Source organism: Anomaloglossus baeobatrachus, chromosome 2, assembly GCF_048569485.1.
Source record: "Anomaloglossus baeobatrachus isolate aAnoBae1 chromosome 2, aAnoBae1.hap1, whole genome shotgun sequence".
In the NCBI taxonomy this organism is placed as follows: Eukaryota; Metazoa; Chordata; class Amphibia; order Anura; family Aromobatidae; genus Anomaloglossus; species Anomaloglossus baeobatrachus.
This window is the reverse complement of record NC_134354.1, coordinates 637,333,865-637,355,159: the sequence shown is the minus strand read 5'-3', so window position 1 is coordinate 637,355,159 and position 21,295 is coordinate 637,333,865. Positions and strand designations below refer to the sequence as shown.

General features: G+C 39.4%; 1 protein-coding gene across 1 annotated transcript in view; it reads left to right on the top strand.

Moving 5' to 3' along the window:
- ADCY6 (adenylate cyclase 6) overlaps window positions 1–14,968 on the top strand; it is a 294,110-nt gene extending 279,142 nt beyond the window's left edge. The window contains exon 23 of the mRNA XM_075336923.1: window positions 4,949–14,968. Within this exon, the coding sequence (XP_075193038.1) occupies window positions 4,949–5,077 (129 nt within the window). The 3' untranslated portion in view covers window positions 5,078–14,968. The remainder of the gene's footprint in view (window positions 1–4,948) is intronic.
- The last annotated feature ends 6,327 nt before the right edge of the window (window positions 14,969–21,295 follow it).

Below are 21,295 nucleotides of genomic sequence, written 5' to 3'. Positions count from 1 at the left end.
GAAATAGATGGGAGGAGCGGAGCACAGGAGAAGCAGAGGATCTGAGCGACGTACAGAGGGGGGAGCGCGCACACGAGAGTATGGGCGCGCACTTGCGATGCAATCACAGCGCCGCCCATACTCTCGTGCCTGCGACCACGTCACTAGGTGTCCCGGCGTGCACGGGACCTCGGCGCAGTGGGCGGCGTTATGAGGCATGATTTGGAGCATGGGGGACGGCGTAAGCTACAGCAACGGACGCCACACGGCCTGCCCCCATGGAAAATTAACAAGATTTTCAAACAGAAAGGTACAAGTTTATAAAGTGTTTATTTTGGTTTAAAAAGGGGCACAAAAAGTACAAAAACCTTCCTAGAATGCAGCCCAGGAGCTGCAGAGGGGGAAACGTTTAGGTTGAAAGCCAAATTCCTGATGACAGGTTCCCTTTAAAGGGTTGATATTGACATTTACGATTGCTACTTCCAGTAGGTGGCACTAGCGTTCAAGTCCTTTTCCTCTCTGAAAAGACTATTTAATTTCCTAGATAAGCTTTGCGTGACTTAAGTCTTATTACATTGGCATGTCAATCTCCACAAGGAGAGACGTTACCCCTTTGACCACAGTATAAATAATGTTGTACAATACTTTAAAAAAACAAACCACATAGTGTGTACAAAGCTCTGCTCCGGTTTCCCACACTGAGTTTTGATACATTGAAACTCTCCTAAGGGAGGCGGCAGAAGCAATGCTTTGAACATCCTGAACCCGGGTCAGTAAATCACATTCTGGTCTTTGGCACTATTTGGTATGAAATCACTTTCAGTCATAAGTGTGTATTTCCTTTATATTACCTAGAGATAATTTATTTTCTCCTTTTCTTGCTTTAGTCTTCATAGTACTTATGTTCTCTTCCTGTTCCTTTGCTCAAATCTGTTTCTAATGCGTCTATTGTGTTTATTTGGTTTTTAATTGTCTGTGCAAGGTTGTATTCGACAATAAACATTTATTTCTACCCTAACACTTTCTTTGGTTATTCTATGTATACAGGTTTTTAGGAGACATATAATTACCTTTTCTGGGGCTTCATGTGCAGCTAAAGCACGTTCATTATCTTAGTCACATATCATTAGGTTGCCCTCTTCTAGTGATAGTTGTACTTATGCATAGTTATTTGTGGCTCGAGGTGCATTTTTATGTCCTATTCCATTGCACTTTGGTTCTTACCATCTTTTGAAGATAACACTTTACAAGTCATGTACAGTACAGACCAAAAGTTTGGACACACCAATAATTGCAATAAATTTCTCGGAGAAAAACTTTTCCTGGAGCAGTTTTAAGGGTGCCAACACTTTTGGCAATGACTGTATGTGGGGCACTTTAGCAGATAAGAAGGTATTGTCCAGTAGGGGTCAGCACTTTTAAAATACAGTACAGACCAAAAGTTTGGACACATCTCATTCAAAGAGTTTTCTTTATTTTCATGACTCTGAAAATTGTAGATTCACATTGAAGGCATTAACACATGTGGCATGAAATACTGAACAAAAAAAGTGTGAAACAACTGAAAATATGTCTTATATTCTAGGTTCTTCAAAGTAGCCACCTTTTTGCTTTGATTACTGCTTTGCACACTCTTGGCATTCTCTTGATGAGCTTCAAGAGGTAGTCACCGGAAATGGTCTTCCAACAGTCTTAAAGGAGTTCCCAGAGATGCTTAGCACTTGTTGGCCCTTTTGCCTTCACTCTGCGGTCTAGCTCACCCCAAACCGTCTCGATTGGGTTCAGGTCTGGTGACTGTGGAGGCCAGGTCATCTGGCGTAGCACCCAATCACTCTCCTTCTTAGTCAAATAGCCCTTACACAGCCTGGAGGTGTGTTTGGGGTCATTGTCCTGTTGAAAAATAAATGATGGTCCAACTAAATGCAAACCGGATGGAATAGTAAGCCGCTGCAAGATGCTGTGGTAGCCATGCTGGTTCAGTATGCCTTCAATTTTGAATAAATCCCCAACAGTGTCACCAGCAAAGCACCCCCACACCATCACACCTCCTCCTCCCTGTTTCACGGTGGGAAGCAGGCATGTAGAGTCCATCCCTTCACCTTTTCTGCGTCGCACAGACATGGTGGTTGGATCCAAAGATCTTAAATTTGGCCTCCTCAGACCAAAGCACAGATTTCCACTAGTCTAATGTCAATTCCTTGTGTCCTTTAGCCCAAACAAGTCTCTTCTGCTTGTTGCCTGTCCTTAGCAGTGGTTTCCTTGCAGCTATTTTACCATGAAGGCTTACTGCACAAAGTTTCCTCTTAACAGTTGTTCTAGAAATGTGTCTGCTGCTAGAACTGCTAGAACTTTGTGTGGCATTGACCTGGTCTCTAATCTGAGCTGCTGTTAACCTGCGATTTCTGAGGCTGGTGACTCGGATAAACTTATCCTCCACAGCAGAGGTGACTCTTGGTCTTCCTTTCCTGGGGCGGTCCTCATGTGAGCAAGTTTCTTTGTAGCGTTTGATGGTTTTTGCCACTGCACTTGGGGACACTTTCAAAGTTTTCCCAATTTTTCGTACTGACTGACCTTCATTTCCTAAAGTAATGATGTCCACTCGTTTTTCTTTACTTAGCCGCTTTTTTCTTTCCATAATACAAATTCTAGCAGTCTATTCAGTATGACTATCAGCTGTGTATCCCCCAGACTTCTGCACAACACAACTGATTGTCCCGACCCCATTTATAAGGCAAGAAATCCCACTTATTAAACCTAACAGGGCACACCTGTGAAGTGAGAACCATTTCCGGTGACTCCCTCTTGAAGCTCATCAAGAGAATGCCAAGAGTATGCAAAGCAGTAATCAAAGCAAAAGGTGGCTACTTTGAAGAACCTAGAATATAAGACATATTTTCAGTTGTTTCACACTTCATTCCACATGTGTTAATTCATAGTTTTGATGCCTTCAATGTGAATCTACAATTTTCAGAGTCATGAAAATAAAGAAAACTCTTTGAATGAGATGTGTCCAAACTTTTGGTCTGTACTGTATTTTAAAAGTGCTGACCACTACTGGACAATACCTTCTTAACTGCTTAAGTGCCCCACATACAGTCATTGCCAAAAGTGTTGGCACCCTTAAAATTGCTCCCAAAAAGTTTTTCTCCAAGAAAATTATTGCAAATACACATGTTTATTTCCTTGGGGTGTGTTGGAACAATTCAATAAAACAGGAAAAAAAGGCAAATTGGACATAATTTCACACATAATTCCAACAATGGGCCAGACAAAATTGTTGGCATCCTCAAATTAATATTTGGCTGCACACCTTTTGTAAAAAATAACTGCAATCAATCACTTCCTATAACTATATAAAACTATATATAAGCTTCTTACACCTCTCAAAGGGAATTTTGGACCACTCTTCTTTTGCTGTCATATTTGAAGGTTGCCTTCTCCAAACAGAAATTTTGAGATCTCTCCATAGGTGTTCAATAAGATTTAGATCAAGACCCCTTGCTGGCAACTTCAGAACCCTCCAGCGCCTGGTTTCCATTCATTTCCGGGCGCTGTTTGAAGTATGTTGGGGTTATTGTCCTGCTGGAAGAGCCATGACCTAGGATACAAACCCAACTTCTGACACTGGGCACTACATTTTGACCCAAAATCCTTTGGTAATCTTCAGATTTCATTATGTCCTGCAAACAGTCAAGGCACCCAGTGCCAGAATCAGCAAAACAACCTCAAAACATCTTTGTGCCTCCACCATTTTTGACTGTAGATACTGGTATTTTATTTGTAGGCCTCATTCCGGTTTTCGGCAAACAGTAAAATGTTGTGCTTTACCAGAAAACTCTATCTTGGTCTCATCTGTCCACAAGACTCTTTCCCAGAAGAATATTGGCTTACTTTCGTACATTTTGGCAAACTGCAGTCTAGCTTTTTTATGTCTCTGTCAGCAGTGGGGTTCTCCTGGGTCTTCTCCAAATGTCGATGAATAGTTTGCACTAACACTGATGCACCTTGAGTCTGCAGGAAAGCTTTAATTTCTTTGGAACTTGATTGGGGCTGCTTCCATCATCCGCACTATCCTGCGTTGCAACTTTTCATCAATTTCTCTCTGGCGTCTACATCCAGAGATATAAGTTACAGTGCCATGGGTTGTAAACCCCTTGATTTGTGTTATGCACTGTGTGCAAAGGAACATTAAGATATCTGGAGATGGACTTGGAACCTTGAAATTGTTGACACGTTCAACATTTTTGGTTCTCAAGTCCTCCGACAGTTTCCTTTTCTTTGTTCTCCATCCTTAGTGGGGCACACAATGCAAAGATTGAGTCAACTTCTCCCCTTTTCATCTAGTTTCAGGTGTGATTTTCATATTGCCCATACCTGTTTCTTGTCACGTTTGCCATCACATGCTTGAAATAAAATTGTTTACCCACAGTTTTGAAAAGATGCAACAATTTTGTCCAGTCTGTTTTGGGGGTTTTGTGTGAAATATGTCCAATTTCTCCCCTTTTTTTTTTTTTGTGTGTGTGTGTTCTTCCAATACACCTAAAGGAAATAACATATGTATGACAAACACATGTAATTACAATAATTTTACGGGATAAATACTTAATTTTTTGGAACAATATCAAGGGTGCCAATAATTTCAGCCATGACTGTAAATTAAAAAAAATACAACAAAACCCAAATAATCTCACATCCTGTATTAGAGCCGATCCTCTGATGTCAACGCAATGTTTTCCAGCACTCAAATGACATTGTCACATAACCACTGCAGTCATTCAGTAAGCCTTCACAGTAGATATCCCCACTGACAGAATAGTGAATGCTGCAGTTGATCAATGACTGCTGGGAGACAAAGTGTTAACATCGAAGGAGCAGAGCTGAACTGGGAGGTGAATACATGTTGTGTTTTTTGTTTTTCTATTTTGTGCGGTGGATATAAATGTAAATAAAAATGTTTTTCCTTCTTTAGGTTACAACTGATCTGTACCAAGTATTGGTAGCTAGAGGTTATCAGTTGGAGTTTCGAGGAGTTGTTAAAGTCAAAGGCAAAGGAGAAATGACCACCTACTTCCTCAATGATGGTCCAACCAGCAGTTAGCAGGAATCTGTGCTTTAAGGGGAAGGAGGAATTGTAAGCCTCTTATTTACCCCACACAGAGTACCCAGAACAATAAGGAAGCTACCTACATCATCTGCAGCAGTGCAGTTGCAAGGGGGCTCAGTGGTGCCAAAGCCTTGCACCTGAAATGGAGAGCTTGGTGTGGTGCTGTACTCAGTGTCCGTGCTGCCCTGCCCAGGAGACTGTCTCACCTGTAATATGGAAGCCCAGAGAAGCCGCTTTTCACCCTGGCACTTGAAATCAAAATACTCACAGGCGGTACTTGCAAATTATTTATTGTGAACAAGACATTGATATTTTTTGTTTTTCTCTTCTTTTTATATTCTTTTATTGGACTAAACACAGCAAAAGAATATATTTTTTTTTCTTTTTCATTTAAAGACATAAAATATAAAGCTTCTCTAAAAACTGACCAAAGAGCCAGAAGTATGGGCCACAGCAGGGAGCGAGGGCATTGCCTTGTACGTTATTATGCGCTGTATGTTTTCTCTTGTGAGCGAGTGACCTGTTTCCAGCAGAAGGTGGGAGCAAGGCAGTTCTCCATGGGATCCTCATCACCAATCACAGGGACAAAAAAAAAGGGCAACTACAATTCTGCAGCTCAACTCTTTCCTTCCATTCCACATCTTGATCTCTCATGTACTACACTTCCTCACCTCCAGATAATGGTGACTGACAGAGGAGCAGAGGATCATCCGAAATGGATCTCTCAAGGTTCATATTCAGCACATTTTTCTTATAACTTGGAAGTGTTTTCGACAGACTCTCTGAGATCCCCTAGCATCCAAGGAGAGTTGCATGGGGAACCACATCCTGACAGCAGACATCAGCAATCTTTGCCTTTTGGATCCATTTCCTCAACTTGCCTTTGATTCTGTGGAATTACATGAGCAGAAGTGTGAGGAAAACGATGTGCTTGTGTGTCCACATCTGACAATGCACTTGTCTTTTTTCACTGTGAACCTGTTGTAATCTTTGTCTCATTTGCCAAAATTCACTTCCAGCCTGCAGATTTCTAGATTCTTAGGATTGGAGACAAGGGAAACGTGCCTCATGCATTGGGGGCAGCACAGACTGTATTAGGTAGTAGCTGTCCTAAGAATTCCTCAGGCTGCAAGGATAGCCAGCGCCTTAATCCTAATGTTGTAGAATTGGTTCCCTGTACTTGTTCTGCAACCATCAGATGGTAAATTATACGGTAGACCTTATAGAAAAGATACTCGCTTCAGGTGAGTCTGCACATTGAGTAGGGGTTTCCAAACCTCTTCAATGACAGAATTGTGAACCAATAAGCTGCACAGATTTTATTTAAATGGTTATAGTCTAAAAGCGTCTCAACTAGTGATAACGACTGTAAAAAAACTAAATATGGTTGAGCCTCAAATATATGTCGAGGTGTTACCTACCTTTGCTCTTTCTGCCTGTTTTACAACATTTAGAGCAGCAATCAAAGGGTTTTGTGAAAATCTTGATCCCTAAATAAAGGGCCTAACCCAGACACCTTTTAGCAAAATATTAAAATGGAATATCACGGGGGAGTGCAATTCCATGACTGGTGCCAAAGAAGGAAATAAGTTACAGAAATACACTTGGGCTGCTTGTGTTGGCGCTATTATGTATTTTTTTACTATTTCTCCTGAGAACTCTTCAAGCAACACTAAGTATTTCGGGCAGAATGTGGTAGTGAACTCTTTTGTAGAGTTGTGTTCATTTGTCTTCAGTGAAAAGTAACCTCTGATTTCATCATAACCACCATTCCTGCACAAATCCGAGGTCTGCTAAGAATATGTATGCAAGTTGTTTTATTTTTGGAAAGTTGGGGCAATGTGGCTGTTGCAGAAGTTCAGATCTCAGCATGCCTTTCCAGAAAACTATAGTTTGCGAACGCCTGCTGTAAAGTCTCTACTCAAGACTCCCAAACGTTTGTCAAACATGCCTGGGTGGTGAGCGTGGTCAGTTTAGGTGCTCCATGGTGCATGAGAATCCATTCTAATTCTGTGAAGGACTTTGCTGCAGCCACCATCTTTGTGGGAAACCGAGTGAAGTGCCTTTCTCCTCTAGAAAACACACTTGGTATTAATACTAGTCTCCCAGCTATTACTGCTTTACCTCCACATCCCATAATGTGTTTATAATGCTACTTTTTTTTTTTTAATTGTGACCAAAGCAGCCCATTAACAGCTTCTGATTGGCTGCTTCGCTTTCACGACCATATTAATGTCACGTCTTGGCGCCAACATCGCTGAAACTGCGCCAGTGCAGGAGGGGAGTATACGATTTTTATTTTACTTGGAGGATTACAGCATTTAATATGGGATTGTTCAATTAGTGGACAACCCCTGTAAGCTGAATTATTTAGCTTAGATCCAATTTAATGATGATACAGTAAGCCCGATTGCTCAGTTTACTTGGTAAACGTGCAAGGCCAAGAATACATTTTGTGTGTATGAGGAGGTGAATAATGTGGGGCTAAGGGGTACTTTGCACGCTGCGACATCGCTAGGCAATTGTAGCGATGCCGAGCGCGATAGTCCCCGCTCCCGTCGCAGATGCGATCTTTTGTGATAGCTGCCGTAGCGAACATTATCGCGCACTTACCTGCCCTGCGACGTCGCTCTGGCCGGCGACCCACCTTCTTCCTAAGGGGGCGGGTCGTGCGGTGTCACAGCGACGTCACACGGCAGGCGGCCAATAGAAGTGGAGGGGCGGAGATGAGTGGGACGTAAACATCCCGCCCAGCTCCTTTTTTCCTCATTGCAGGCGGGACACAGGTAAGGAGATGTTCCTCGCTCCTGCGGCTTCATACACAGCGATGTGTGCTGCCGCAGGAACGAGGAACAACATCATACCTGTCGCTGCAGCTAAATTATGGAAATGACCGACACTACACAGATCACCGATTTTCAACGCATTTGCGATCGTTTATCGGTGCTTCTAGGCTTTACACGTTGCAACGTCGTTACCGGTGCTGGATGTGTGTCACTTTCGATTTGACCCCGATGAGATCGCAGTAGCGATGTCGCAACGTGCAAAGTACCCCTAAGTCCACACTGGTCATAAATTTTGCAAGTTTTTTGTGCAGTTAAAATCCATGTAGAATTACATTAGTGGCAAGTGGATACAATGTAACAAATGTCATCCACATGCTGCAAACTATGTGGAAATGACTTGGATTGTGTATTTTTTAATTCACAGCATGTCACAGAAAAATAACAAATGTGCAAGTAATGCAGTGATGTCGATTTTGTGAAGGATTCCTGTAATCTGTTACATAATCCAGAAGTGCAGATTTTAAACTAATTGTTACCCTTTTTTTTTCCACTTCAGCAGGAATATTTAGAAACGTGCACAATTCTGTGTGGATTTGACTCAGGTTTCACCTTGAATTTCCGGCATAAATAATTTGTCACACAAGAACTTACCCGTACAGTAATAACATGCTAATTGCTGGGGGTCCTACTAATGTAACTGCAGGCATCCTGGGATTAGGACTCTGCAAGCCCCCATCTTGAATAGAGCAGAGGTGCGTATGCTCGACCTTTGCTCCATGCATTGTCTATGGGACTACTGGAGAAAGCTGGGTGCTGTTCTCCGCTATTTTCTCCAGTTCCATTGACAATGAATGAAGCGGAGGTTAAGCATGTACACCACTAATCCACTCAAGATGGGGCTTATGGAGTCAAGTGCTCAGGGTTGAAGAATACTTATCTTGAGATTACTGGAGGTACCAGCGAGACGACACCCAGGGATCAGCAAGTTATCCCCAATCAAGTGGATAAGGAAGAACTTATTTTTTTAATAATAACCTTTACATGTTGCATGGTATTGCAAAGTGTGGGGTCTTTCCCACCTCAAAATACTAGTTTACAGTTACGTCTATAGTCCCAGCAGACTGCAGTGTGGCCACCTACAGACTGTAGAGAAGTTCCCCAGGGAGGATCTGTAAACAGTAGTGTATGATCCCTGTTAAATATGACTATACAACTTGATTTTAAAGTGACCTTCCAATCACAATTGAATAGTTGAGACAAAATGGCAAATATATGGTCCGCATATATGGTGCGCTCCTCGTGATGGGGGACAAAAAACGGCAGCAGGATCATTCATGAGGAGGCACCAGATTTGTTGATTTATACATCATACAATGGCATTTTCACTGCCGCCTGAAGGGCTGCTTTGAAGCTTTAATTTATTAGTGCTTTGTCCTAATTCATAGAGAAAATAGTTGATTGAATGTAAAGTTGTATGTATTTGTATCCTCGGTCATGCTGTAATGCAGCGTCAAGCCTGATGCTTGCAGTAACAGACGGTTACATCCTATAGGGGGGTATGCCTGTTTTGGCTGATAGTGTGCCATCCTTACGGTATTCCCTTAGTGAGTATGGGAGACGCAATCGCTTGTTTAGCTTTTCCCCTAGAAGCCCCATTAATGAAGATTCCCTGTAATGATTATTGTTTCCAGCATTATATGCTCCTTTTTCTGACATTGACATGTAATGGTTACAATGCAAAGAAAGGTATAGACTTGTATTTTATAATTATAAATTTCCTTTTTTTAAACTCATGACTTTAGGATGGACGTGTTCTGTATTCATCTGTATAAAAGCTTGTACCTTTTTCTGCATCTCATATTCTGTTTGCTCTTGAGAAATGTCTTGAACACTAAGACTCTTCCCCTCTGAAAGATAAAAATTACAGGGGGTGTCCATTAACCAGACAACCCCTTTTTAAATAAAGTACTGCCCGTTGTAAACTAAAAATAACATATCTCCTGCAGCTATGTCGAGTTGCCCAGGGCTTCTGAGCTGCAGGGATCACTTTGCAGAACAATCGGCTGCTATTGGGCTGCTGCGTACTTGCTTTCCTTGAACGACCCTCAGACAAGCAGAAGTGAGAATGCAACAGCTAAATAGCAGCTGCTGATTGGCTGCCTGGGTCATGTGGCATAACAATATTGCATGAGCTGCAAGAGATGTGGCGCCAACATCACTGGAACAGCACTGCCGCGGGAGGCAAGTATATGTTCTATTTCTTTTACAAGGGGACTATTTTATATTAAGGAACGTTTTACGTGCTATAGACAAGATTTTCAGTATTCTATCACTTCAGGTTTATCGAAAAGGAAACACATTAAATCTGTTTTAGAATTATATGAGCTGGTTTAACAGAAATTGCTGTATTCTGGTTTTTTTTTTTATAGAGAATCTGTCAAAACAGAATGACTGTTCAGGTGCTCGGTGTACACTTGATGTGGCCAAACATTTTAGTGCACCTTTCCCACCAGCTTGTTTTTCCATCTATCTCAACCTTCCCCTGGCTTCTTTGACAGCTCTGGCTTCATAACAAAAAAGGGCTAAGATAGATGGAAAACAAGTAGGTGGGAAGGTGCCCTTAAATGTTTGGCCACACCAAGGGTGCACTGAGCACTTGTATTTGGTTTGAACAGTCATTCTGTGCTGATAGGGTCCCTTTAACATTCAGTTGGGTCCATGTATGAAAACTGTCATAGGTAACCCTGCTACCAAGTGCATACAATCTGAGCAAAGATTTTATTTTTCCAATGTAGTATAGAAAATGAAAGCTGAACGAATTTTTTTTTTTCCTGGGACAGTTTTGAATCATAAGGCATAATGTGCATTATGCATTGTGCATGGCTACATGACGATGAGACTTTGAACACTATATACCGTAATTTATAAAAGAGAGTTGTTCTACAGGCGACCATTCTCTAGCTAGACATATTGGAAAAAGTGTGCTTTCTTTTTTGTATGTTAATCTTGTATTTACTCCGCACATGGATATTTGTGTTTTACAACAAAATTGGTGGAAGTGGCATTTTTTTTTTATTTTTATCAATGTCAATTGTTGAGATGTCGGTGATGATCCTTGCGTCTGCAGTACTCCTACATTTACATTTACTTCTTACATTTTGGCTTGCAATATGTTAAGTGTACTAACTTTCTAGATGTTTTAGAACTGTATATTTATAAAATATAATTTAAATATATGCAATCTATATGTTTAAATTATATAAGATGGGGATTTATAGAATGTAAATATGTATATTTATAGAAGGAATTGTTACAGGTACTTGCTAATAAAACAGATGACTATATAGAGAAAGCAAATCTCTATGACCGTTCAACAATTCAATGTAAGGATCAGCATCTACACCAAAGCATTAACATTCCTATCCCCCGGTCAATAGAAACCTATTAAAAGCATATGCATTTTAGCTGAAAATGTAAGCAGGTATGTAACATGTATATTTGGGGCTTTTGCAATACTGATGTGTGTAAGTGTGTGTGTGTGTGTGTGTGTGTGTAAGTGTGTGTGTGTGTGTGTGTGTGCCGTGCTGAGAAGGAAGTTAGGGGGCCACCAAGTGTCGTCATGATGGATCTCCACATTTTTGGGAACTTTAGTATGGTTATCTTATATGTTACAGAAAAATTGGTGGCAATTATTGATAATGGCCAAGGGTCACTTTGTGATCCCCGTTCATCCTCTATTTTACAGAAGATATAGCATCAAAGGAGGAGTAGTTGGTGAGCGAGGCTTTGAATTACAATATTAAGATTCATATATTTTTTGTCATGAGTTCCTGATACTTTTATTAATTGTGTATTATATACTCTGTGATTAGGTCCAAAGCACGTTTGATGCAACGTTTCGTTAAAATAAATTTCACTTGCCCAAACAATGTATTGCACTAATAAGATTACATTATTTCTGTTTAAAATAAAAAATCAGATTCTAAATACTTTACTACAGTATTTTAATGTCACTTCATAGACATGGCACAATCCTGTGAGCTGTACTTGTATGACAACACATGTATCAGAGTCTGTGCATCCGTCCACCGAAGAGTATCCCTGAAATATGGCATCTTCTTTTAACATGTACAACAAATTTATTTTTTTCTTCGCTCCAATGGAAATCAATTAAGAAAAGTGGCCTCCTTAAATATAATGGCATATATGAAGTCAAAGGTACAGATTGAGCTCATATACAGTGTCATATTACAGATAGGTACAATACAGACCTGTAATATGACCGTTTGCATTACAAGTAAATTTTCTTTTTTTATTTTCTTGTTGCTGTATGTGTTATACAAATGTGTAACACATACAATTACGACTAATTCTATGTCACTTATAAAATAAGACGTTCTACAAGTGTGTGGTATTGCAGTTGTGAGATATCCAGATGCTATGCTACGGCCCTCAGGATAACATTGCATTGCTATAATGGCTCCTGGATCTGTTATGAGACTTCTATTCTGTAACTAATCCACTCAATTGACTTTGAATGCAGAGGTTAGGGTTCTTCAGAAGTTTTTCATTACGATGGAAAGGATCTGCAGAATACAAGCATTGGGTACCAGTAAGGTCTAATGTTTCATTTAATTAGGAAACAAAGGTTCTGTATCTGAGGGGTTTTTTTAAGGGTTTTTTTTCCCCTTAGTATAATAATGTGGCAAGTTGTTACATGCACTGGCAGAGGATACAGAATGACATTTGCGATTTTCAGAAATGTTTCTGCTCAGGCGTTAAGGAATGCAGAACGCAGCGTTACGTGTTTTATGGTTTGGGGGTTGTCAGGTGAAACAATACATTGGGCACCTCACCTGCAACAAATGTTCTTTTTAATCATTGAATGACAAGTCATGCAGCCCATTCCTTGTATAATACTGTAGGAGGGTTCTTTTCCACTCCTAATACCACGCTATGTAGATCAGAGGAGTTAGTGGTTAATATTGTTGTGAACGTTCCTTCTCACAAAGCCATTGTTACTGAGTTGTTTAAGTGACAGAAAAATATTTTTCTACATTAAGTATATTAAATTATTTTCGCTGAGTTGTGCATTCTGTATAGAGTTGAATAGGAGCTCTGCCTTGTTTCTGTATTGGCCACAAGCTGTAGTTGGATGTGGACACTTCTTGGAATTGTGTTAAATTACAGTTAGGTTATGTAGTCCATTCACACTTAATGACCAAGCTGTTGAATATTGTGTAGTTCTATCATGACTTGCTCTTAAATTGGCAATAAACATGATGTTTTAACCTATATCTTATTTCCAAAAAAATTACATTAAAGAATGTATGGCAAATCCAAGGTCAAAATCACATGGATGATATTTATCTCGTGCCTCTGGTTGACTTTGGCACAAATTAATTCCAGCAGTAATAATCTTTTGACCAACATGTTTTGCAAACCTTTGTAAAGATCTTTCAGATTCCAATGGGATCTTTCTGGCTTTGGGGACAACACAATCATTATTTTTTGTTTGCCTACAATGAGGCATTTATTACATTAATACTACTGAAAATTACTATTTAGAATTTGGGATGCGCAGAATAGCGAATTAAGTAAATGACTGAATTACTTTCTACTGAATGCCTTTTATCTAAGTTGCATTATATCTAGTTACCCATTTCTTCCTGGATTATAAAGTTTTTGCCTAATGATGGTAATTTTTTCTTTTTAACCACCATTTTAATATGTCATCCTCTTGTCCCATTTTTTTTGTCCCTCCCTTTTTCTATTTTTTACTGATTTACAGAACAGATTCTAGAGACCATACATCTGTAAAGCTACTTAGACTTTGCATTGTGTTTTGACACTAAGCAAAAAGGCTGAAGAACAGTTCTATTGATTTATCCAGTTTTATATTTTATAAATAAATACCAAAATTGTAATTTTCGAAAAATTAAAAATGGAGCTTGACTGTTTTATCTATTTTTATCCCTTTAAAAAGAAAAAACCTAATGTATGAGAATTTTAGCTGTACAAGTCCCTTGGCCATTTTATCTTCAAATAATACACAATTGAATTTGGCACATTAAACTATAAAAATGTATTGTCAGACATCGAGCTGACACTAAACACTTTTTTTTTTTTTTTTTGTTTTTTTTCCAGGCCCATATACACATTAGCCAATTGTCGGCAGAACCCACAAATATTGGCAGGCTCAACCAGCAATCTAACTTGTATGGGGGCCATGCGACTCTCCTGACTGATGATGATGGACATAAGGAGCCATCATATCTGATTTCAGAACGCCAATCCTTTTACCGCCACCGTAGGAGTCTGTTAGTTCTCTCATAGAGCACTCCGCGAAGCGAGCACAGGTGTGCCTGTAGTCCGGAAAGATAGCTTATTGCTTAATCATCAGCTATCTGTCAGCCTTCTTTTGTTTATGGGGCCCATTATGTTACGAGTCTTAGAAAGTAGCAAACATTTTAGTAAAGATAATGCTTTTTTTTTCCTTTTTATTTCTTTTTTATTTATACTTTGACCCAAGCTGTTACTATGATTTTTCTTTTTTCAAATAATGGCATTTCTGTGTAAAAATACTAGTCAAGTAGATGGTGTACATTTAGCAGGAAGCAGATCCTTCTTTTGGCCTGAACAATCGAAGCAGCTGGTTTCAGAAAATGTTTTTTTGAGGTTTTTTTCAGTTTCATTGGGGAAAAAAAATGTTTGCCTCCTTTTTGGTATCTTCATGGGAACAAAAATCTTTGTTAGATCAAAATGTGTCGTCTGTCTGTTCAGAGAGTGGTGCACTAAGCTACAGCATTTAATCAGTCCGGTAATAGGCCCAGCACCTACAGCACTTTACAATGGCTACTATTTTCCTATGTGAACATTTCTATTGTAAATGGACAATAAAATTCCATTTTTATTGAATTGACATTTCTGTTCTTTTGTTACTATTGTCTGAAAGATTAGTTTACTGTTTAACTGTATTATAGAAGTGAAAATTTAGAGAATGGGATGGTAGCTAGATTTAATCCCTTTTATATTTATAAGCGGGTCCAAGGAGGATCATAGCATTGTGTATAAACTATATCCAATGATCTAATATAAGGCCCCTTTCACACGTCAGTGATTCTGGTACGTTTGTGCTTTTTTTTTTACACGTACCAGAATCACTGACATACGCAGACCCATTATAATGACTGGGTCTGCTCACACATCAGTGATTTTTCACTGCACGTGTCTCCGTGTGGCGTACCCGCGTGTCCGTGATTACCGCACGGAGACATGTCCATTTTTTTCTGGCATCACTGATGTCCCACGGACCACGCAGTGGTGTGATCCGTGAAACACGTGCCAGAAAAAAAAACGTGCTTTTAAAATAAAAATCATTTTTACTCACCCGGCTCCAGCGATGTCCTCTGCAGCCCGTGCAGCCTGCTGCTTCTGAGCCGGCTCATTACTGTCGCGCATATTCATGATGCACGACACAGCCGACCCGGAAGCAGCTGCTGCGGGGGTCAGCGCCGGCCGGATGCTGCACCGCGGGAGCGATCAGCACCATGGAGAGCGGGAGCGCGCACAGGTGAGTTAATCTCTAAGTGCAATCACGGGCCACGGAGAATGGTGTCCGGATTGCACTTAGACAACCCACGTGTGCCGTAATTCACGGCACACGGAGGGACATATGTGTGTTTTACACGCCAGTGAAAAAGTCAGTGTTTTTCATTGACGTGTGAAACGGGCCTAAGAGAAAGTATTTTGGGATATCTGGATGCTGTAGTAACGCCTAAGTTGGCAGATTACACACCTATTGAATACACAGTCACATTATGAAATATCACTTCCAGTCATGTGTCAAGCTTGATATCACAAAGTGCAATGTATTGCTTTAACAAGGTTGCCATGTAAAACTATTCTACAACCATATCCCTTTTACACAGTATAATTGCCCAGAATATTAAAATACTGCCTCTGTAGAAAAATGATTATTTTGTCTATGGCAACCAATCACATTTAAGGTTTTATTGTGTTTTTTTATGACAATTTAGAAAACTTCAAGCAGATTCATCATAGGTTGTCTCTTGCCTTCTTGCTTCCATAATCTTCAGGTATTCAGGTGTTGTCTGGGGTACTGTCATAAAGGATTTTTCAGTTTTAGGGCACATATGTAATCCATTTATATTCAATCAAAAGTCAAAAAAGTTTATTAATGTTTTCCATGATCTACCATGTGATGACTTCTGTGCCATCTTCCCAAACAAGTGACAATTTGCAGTTGTATATTGTGAAACCACAGGAATAAAAAAGCTTGTGGTGTAGTTATTTAATTGCTTCATTAATAAAAGCTATCAAAGAAATGTCGTAGATCTACAACCCCTGTCAAAAATTATGGAATCATCAGGCTCTGAGGATGTTCATTCAGTTGTTTAATTTTGTTTAAAAAAAGCAGATCACAGACATTGCACAAAACTAAAGTCATTTCATATGTCAACTTTCTGGCTTTAAGAAACACTAAAAAAATCATGAAAATATAATGTGCTAGCCAGTAACGGTTACTTTTCAAGACCAAACAGGAGGAAAAATTATGGAATCACTCAATTATGAAGAAAAAATTATGGAATCCTGAAAAACAAACAAAGAACACTCCAATACATCACTAGTATTTTGTTGCACCACCTCTGGCTTTTATAACAACTTGCAGTCTCTGAGGCATGGACTTTATGAGTGACAAACAGTACTCTTCATCAATCTGGCTTCAACTTTTTCTAATTGCTTTGCAGGTTTTAGATTTGTCATGGACCATTTTCTTCAATTTCCACCAAAGATTTTCAATTGGATTGAGATCCAGACTATTTTCAGGCCATGTCATTGACCTTATGTGTCTTTTTTCAAGGAATGTTTTCACAGTTTTTGCTCTGGCAGGATACATTATCATCTTGATAAATTATTTCATCATGCCCAAACATCCTTTCAATTGTTGTGATAAGAAAAGTATCCAAAATTTCAATGTAAACTTGGGCATTTATTGAAGATGCAATGACAGCCATCTCCCCAGTGCCTTTACCTGACATGCAGCTCCATACAATCAATGACTATGGAAATTTACATGTTTTCTTCAGGCAGTCATCTTTTTATCGTTTAGCTTTTCTGTATGTAAATCCCATCTCATTTAGGTGGTTTCTTACAGTTCGGTCACAGACATTGACTCCAGTTTCTTCCCATTCGTTCCTCATTTGTTTTGTTGTGCATTTCCAACTTTCTCATGTTGTTTGTATTTGGTCCAGATTTTAGACACAGCTGACTGTGAACAACAAACATCTTTTGCAACATTGCGTGATGATTTATTATCTTTTAAGAGTTTGATAATCCTCTCCTTTGTTTCAATTGACATCTCTCGTGTTGAAGCCATGATTCATGTGAGTCCACTTGGTGCAACTGCTCTCCAATGTATGATCACTCCTTTTTAGATGCAGACTAATGAGCAGATCTTATTTTATGCAGGCAGTTGTTAGTTTTGGGAATGAAAATTTACAGGGTAATTCCATAATTTTTTTCTCCCTGTTTGGTCTTGAAAAGTAACAGTTACTGGCTAGCACATTGTTTTCATGATTTTTTTTTTTTTAGTGTTTCTAAAACCCAAAAAGTTGCCATTTGAAATGACTTTAGTTTTGTGCCATGTCTGTGATCAGCTTTTTTTTTAAACAAAAGTAAACAACTGAATGAAGAACCTCAAGACCCACCTCTTCCACCAAGCCTACAACCTACAATAGCCCTCAGTCCAGTACACCACTGCGCAACCAGCTCTGTCCTCACCTATTGTACCATCACCCATTCCCTGTAGACTGTGAGCCCTCGCGGGCAGGGTCCTCTCTCCTCCTATACCAGTCTGTTTTGTACTGTTAATGATTGTTGTACGTATACCCTCTTTTCACTTGTACATGGAATAAATGGCGCTATAATAATAATGAACATCCACAGAGCCAGGTGATTCTATAATTTTTTCCAGCGGTTGTATGCTGGAACAAAGCCTTTTCCACCCACCTCGGCCCCACTCCTCTTGTCTCTCAGGATTAGAGGGAACATGTTAATGCATTACATAATGACTTGGATGTCTTACCAAAATTTCCATTTTACATTGGATCAGATTCTACTAAAAATCTTAGTAATGTAAGATATTCATTCCATACCATAGATTGGTATGGTTGGATTGATAAACTGGTTGGACTGATGGAAAGCCACTTTTGCACTTCTCTGTTGTCATCACTGTGCCAGTCCGTGTTTTGCATTGCTTGACATATAGGAATAAACAGGCTATCCCTGAATAACAATCTCTCAATTTACTAGGGTCTAGGCTCAATTAATTAAACTGACACCATCTGTGAAGGGGCAGAAGTTGTCAGTGCATAGCTACATCTTTATTTGCTTTTTACTTTCAGAATAGCCATTTTTAAAAACAAAAAAAAAAAAAAACAGGTTAACTAAGGCGTACTTGGTGCTTCATAGTAGCAACCAATAAAATGGTGAAATTATACTGAACTACGGTCTAGCATTGTTCACAGTGTAGAAAAGTAGTGTACAAATTATGGCTAAAAAGTCAAATTAGCCAGAAAACAAATTTCCAAATCTAACAAGTCAATAGAACAGAGAGACCAATCTTGGATACATTTATTATGACCTAATTAGGATGTTTTAAAGGGAATCTGTCAGTAGGAGCAATCCTCCTAAGCCGTCTGCATGCAGGTCATAGAAAGTTGAATATGATACCTTGATATGTGATCTAATGGGGTTTTTTTCTTCCAGGGAAGACCTTTTTCTTATATGCAAATCAGCTTTTAAGATCTATGGGCCGGACATATATTCTCCCTGGGAATTCACCTCCAGAGCTTATTTTAAATTCAAGGAGGCATTATCAGTGTGACTGAAGTAATGACTGACACTTTGGTCTCATAATCACACACAGCTCTGCAGTGAGATCAGAACTAACAGTACAGCAGAGTTGACCTTTGTCTCATTATAAACATTTGCAACAGCAGTTGTTCCTTCATAGTAGCAGCAGCTCTTTTGCAGACATGTGCCTGATTATAACGAACACAGTATTCAGATTTAAACCTTGTCGTATTACAAACACAACAAGCTCATTTGCAGTTTTCACAGTGCGGTCAACTCTGCTGTACTGCCTCCCCCCACCCCACGCTGGCTGGCTGCTTGTGAGATATATATATGTATGTATATATATATGTGTATACAATTGCAAATTCCTTCTGTTGCCATCAAAATTTATGTTGGTGCCTGTTCACATACAGCCACCGCCTCCTGTTCCATAGGCATTATTACTTAAGCACCAACTGCCTGGGGCTGTTCCGCCCTTCATCCATGTTTGCTGGTCTGGCACTGTGGGGGCCAGTTCTGACATTGTGCTGGTGTGTGTGGTTCTGCCACACACACTGGCACCTGGACTGCCCTTTTACTCGCAGCTGTCAGCCCTTGCAGCATGGGAGCGGTTCTGACACTTCTCAGGTAGGTGATGTTCTAATACGGTCCTGCGCATTACACGAGACCTTATGGTACGCATATAAATTATAAATATAGTGTAGGGACCCCCTTATAGAGATTTGCCGTGACGGGGCAGGGGGGCTCAAATCATTGATCAATTATTTGCCAAAAATCTCATTGAATTGTCACAGTAGGAATGAATTTGTGAATATTACACTTTTTACCTTCTCATTGTTGCATGCCACTCATAAGCAGTGCTGGCTCCCCTCCTTTTTGCATATATATGTATGTATATATATATATGTATATATGTATGTATATATATATATATATATATATATATATATGTATATATATATATATATATGTATGTATATATATATATGTATGTATATATATATATGTATGTATATATATAGTGTGTGTGTGTGTATATATATATATTATATATATATTTATATTTATATGTTGTGTATGTATATATACATATATATATATATATTTATTATATTTATATTATATATATCGCTTCCTGTGACCTCCATGTCCATGGAGATGGATTAGGCTGGTTGATCCTAATGACAAATTCACTTTAAGCAGGGGTAAACTGCATTGAGCTGCCACAAAAATGTATTGTAGTTTTGCTTTTGGGGTTTTTTTGTTTAAGCAAATCTTGTCCACAGTCATAATGAAATGTTATGTTTAAGTTTTAGGCTCTGATTTTATTTGGTGGCAGATGACTACCCTCTTCTGTCTTCAGCCTCCTCAATCTTCTGTAGATTCTGAGATGATATAGTAATAATGGGTTGTCTATAATAAGACCCATAATGTTCTGATTTATCTATGGGTCTGAGATTTTTAGTAAATTCTTAAATTCTTTTGTGGATTCTTCTGGCTTGTTGTTTTTACCTTTTAGCATTTTCTAGTACTTTCCAGAAAATGCATTAGCCCTGGCTCTAAAATAGTAAAGAACTAACTTTTAGTGAAGCATTTTTGGAATCCATTGAATGTTGCCTAAAAATATATCGCCCTGCATTTTAATCCCTTTAATAAGTATTTCATAGCTGTTTTCACCTTACAACGGTTTTCGTCTTACAACTTTAATGTTCTTTTATTAAATGGATGAGTTGGCAACAGTATACTGGTATTTTAGAAAGCGGTTGTAATGATTACCTGTCAATCACTCATGTAGAACTTGTGAAAGAAGGTCAAGAGTAGTGGAGAAGTAACCATAGAGATGCTTTTCAAGATAGAAAAGTGCTGCTTTGATAAATTCTGGCATGTCTGTAAAGATGGAATAGGAGCCCTGGAGAACTTTCCAAGAAAATAAAGAACTATGCTGTATGGTATTTTCCTCTCAGCACAAAAGACAGTTTGTGAGTCAAAGGTAGCTCCATTATTATGAAATCCTAAAAGGTAGCTCCAGCACTCGAGACAACAAAGGGTCAAATTAAATTTTAGAATTTTTGATTTTCTGCAAAAAGTGCACCTTAACCTATGCAAAACAACATTGCTGCTTCAAAGAAGCCTCCATCAGGGTTTTGCGTATAGAGTTGAGGAGTTTTTGGGGAAGGAATCTGCAATATCAGACAGTGCTCAGGGCGTCTGTGGTATGGTAAGGTGCCCGAGAATGCAGAGACAAATCATATGCAAGGTTAGAGGGGGGGGGATGCAGGGAATAGAGGAGCAGTGCACCTTTTAATATGTCCACTGATGTAATGGACAAAGTGCAAGGCAATGGCGGCAGTGGTAGCGGCGGCAGCTGATTTGTCTCTGTATTCTCGGGCACCTTACCCATACCACAGACGCCTTCAGCACCATCTAATATTGCAGATTCCATCCCCAAAAAACCCTCACCACTCTATACACAAAACCATGATGTAGGCTTATTTGAAGCCGAAACGTTGTTTTACAGGGGTTGAGGTGCACCCCGTTTTGCAGA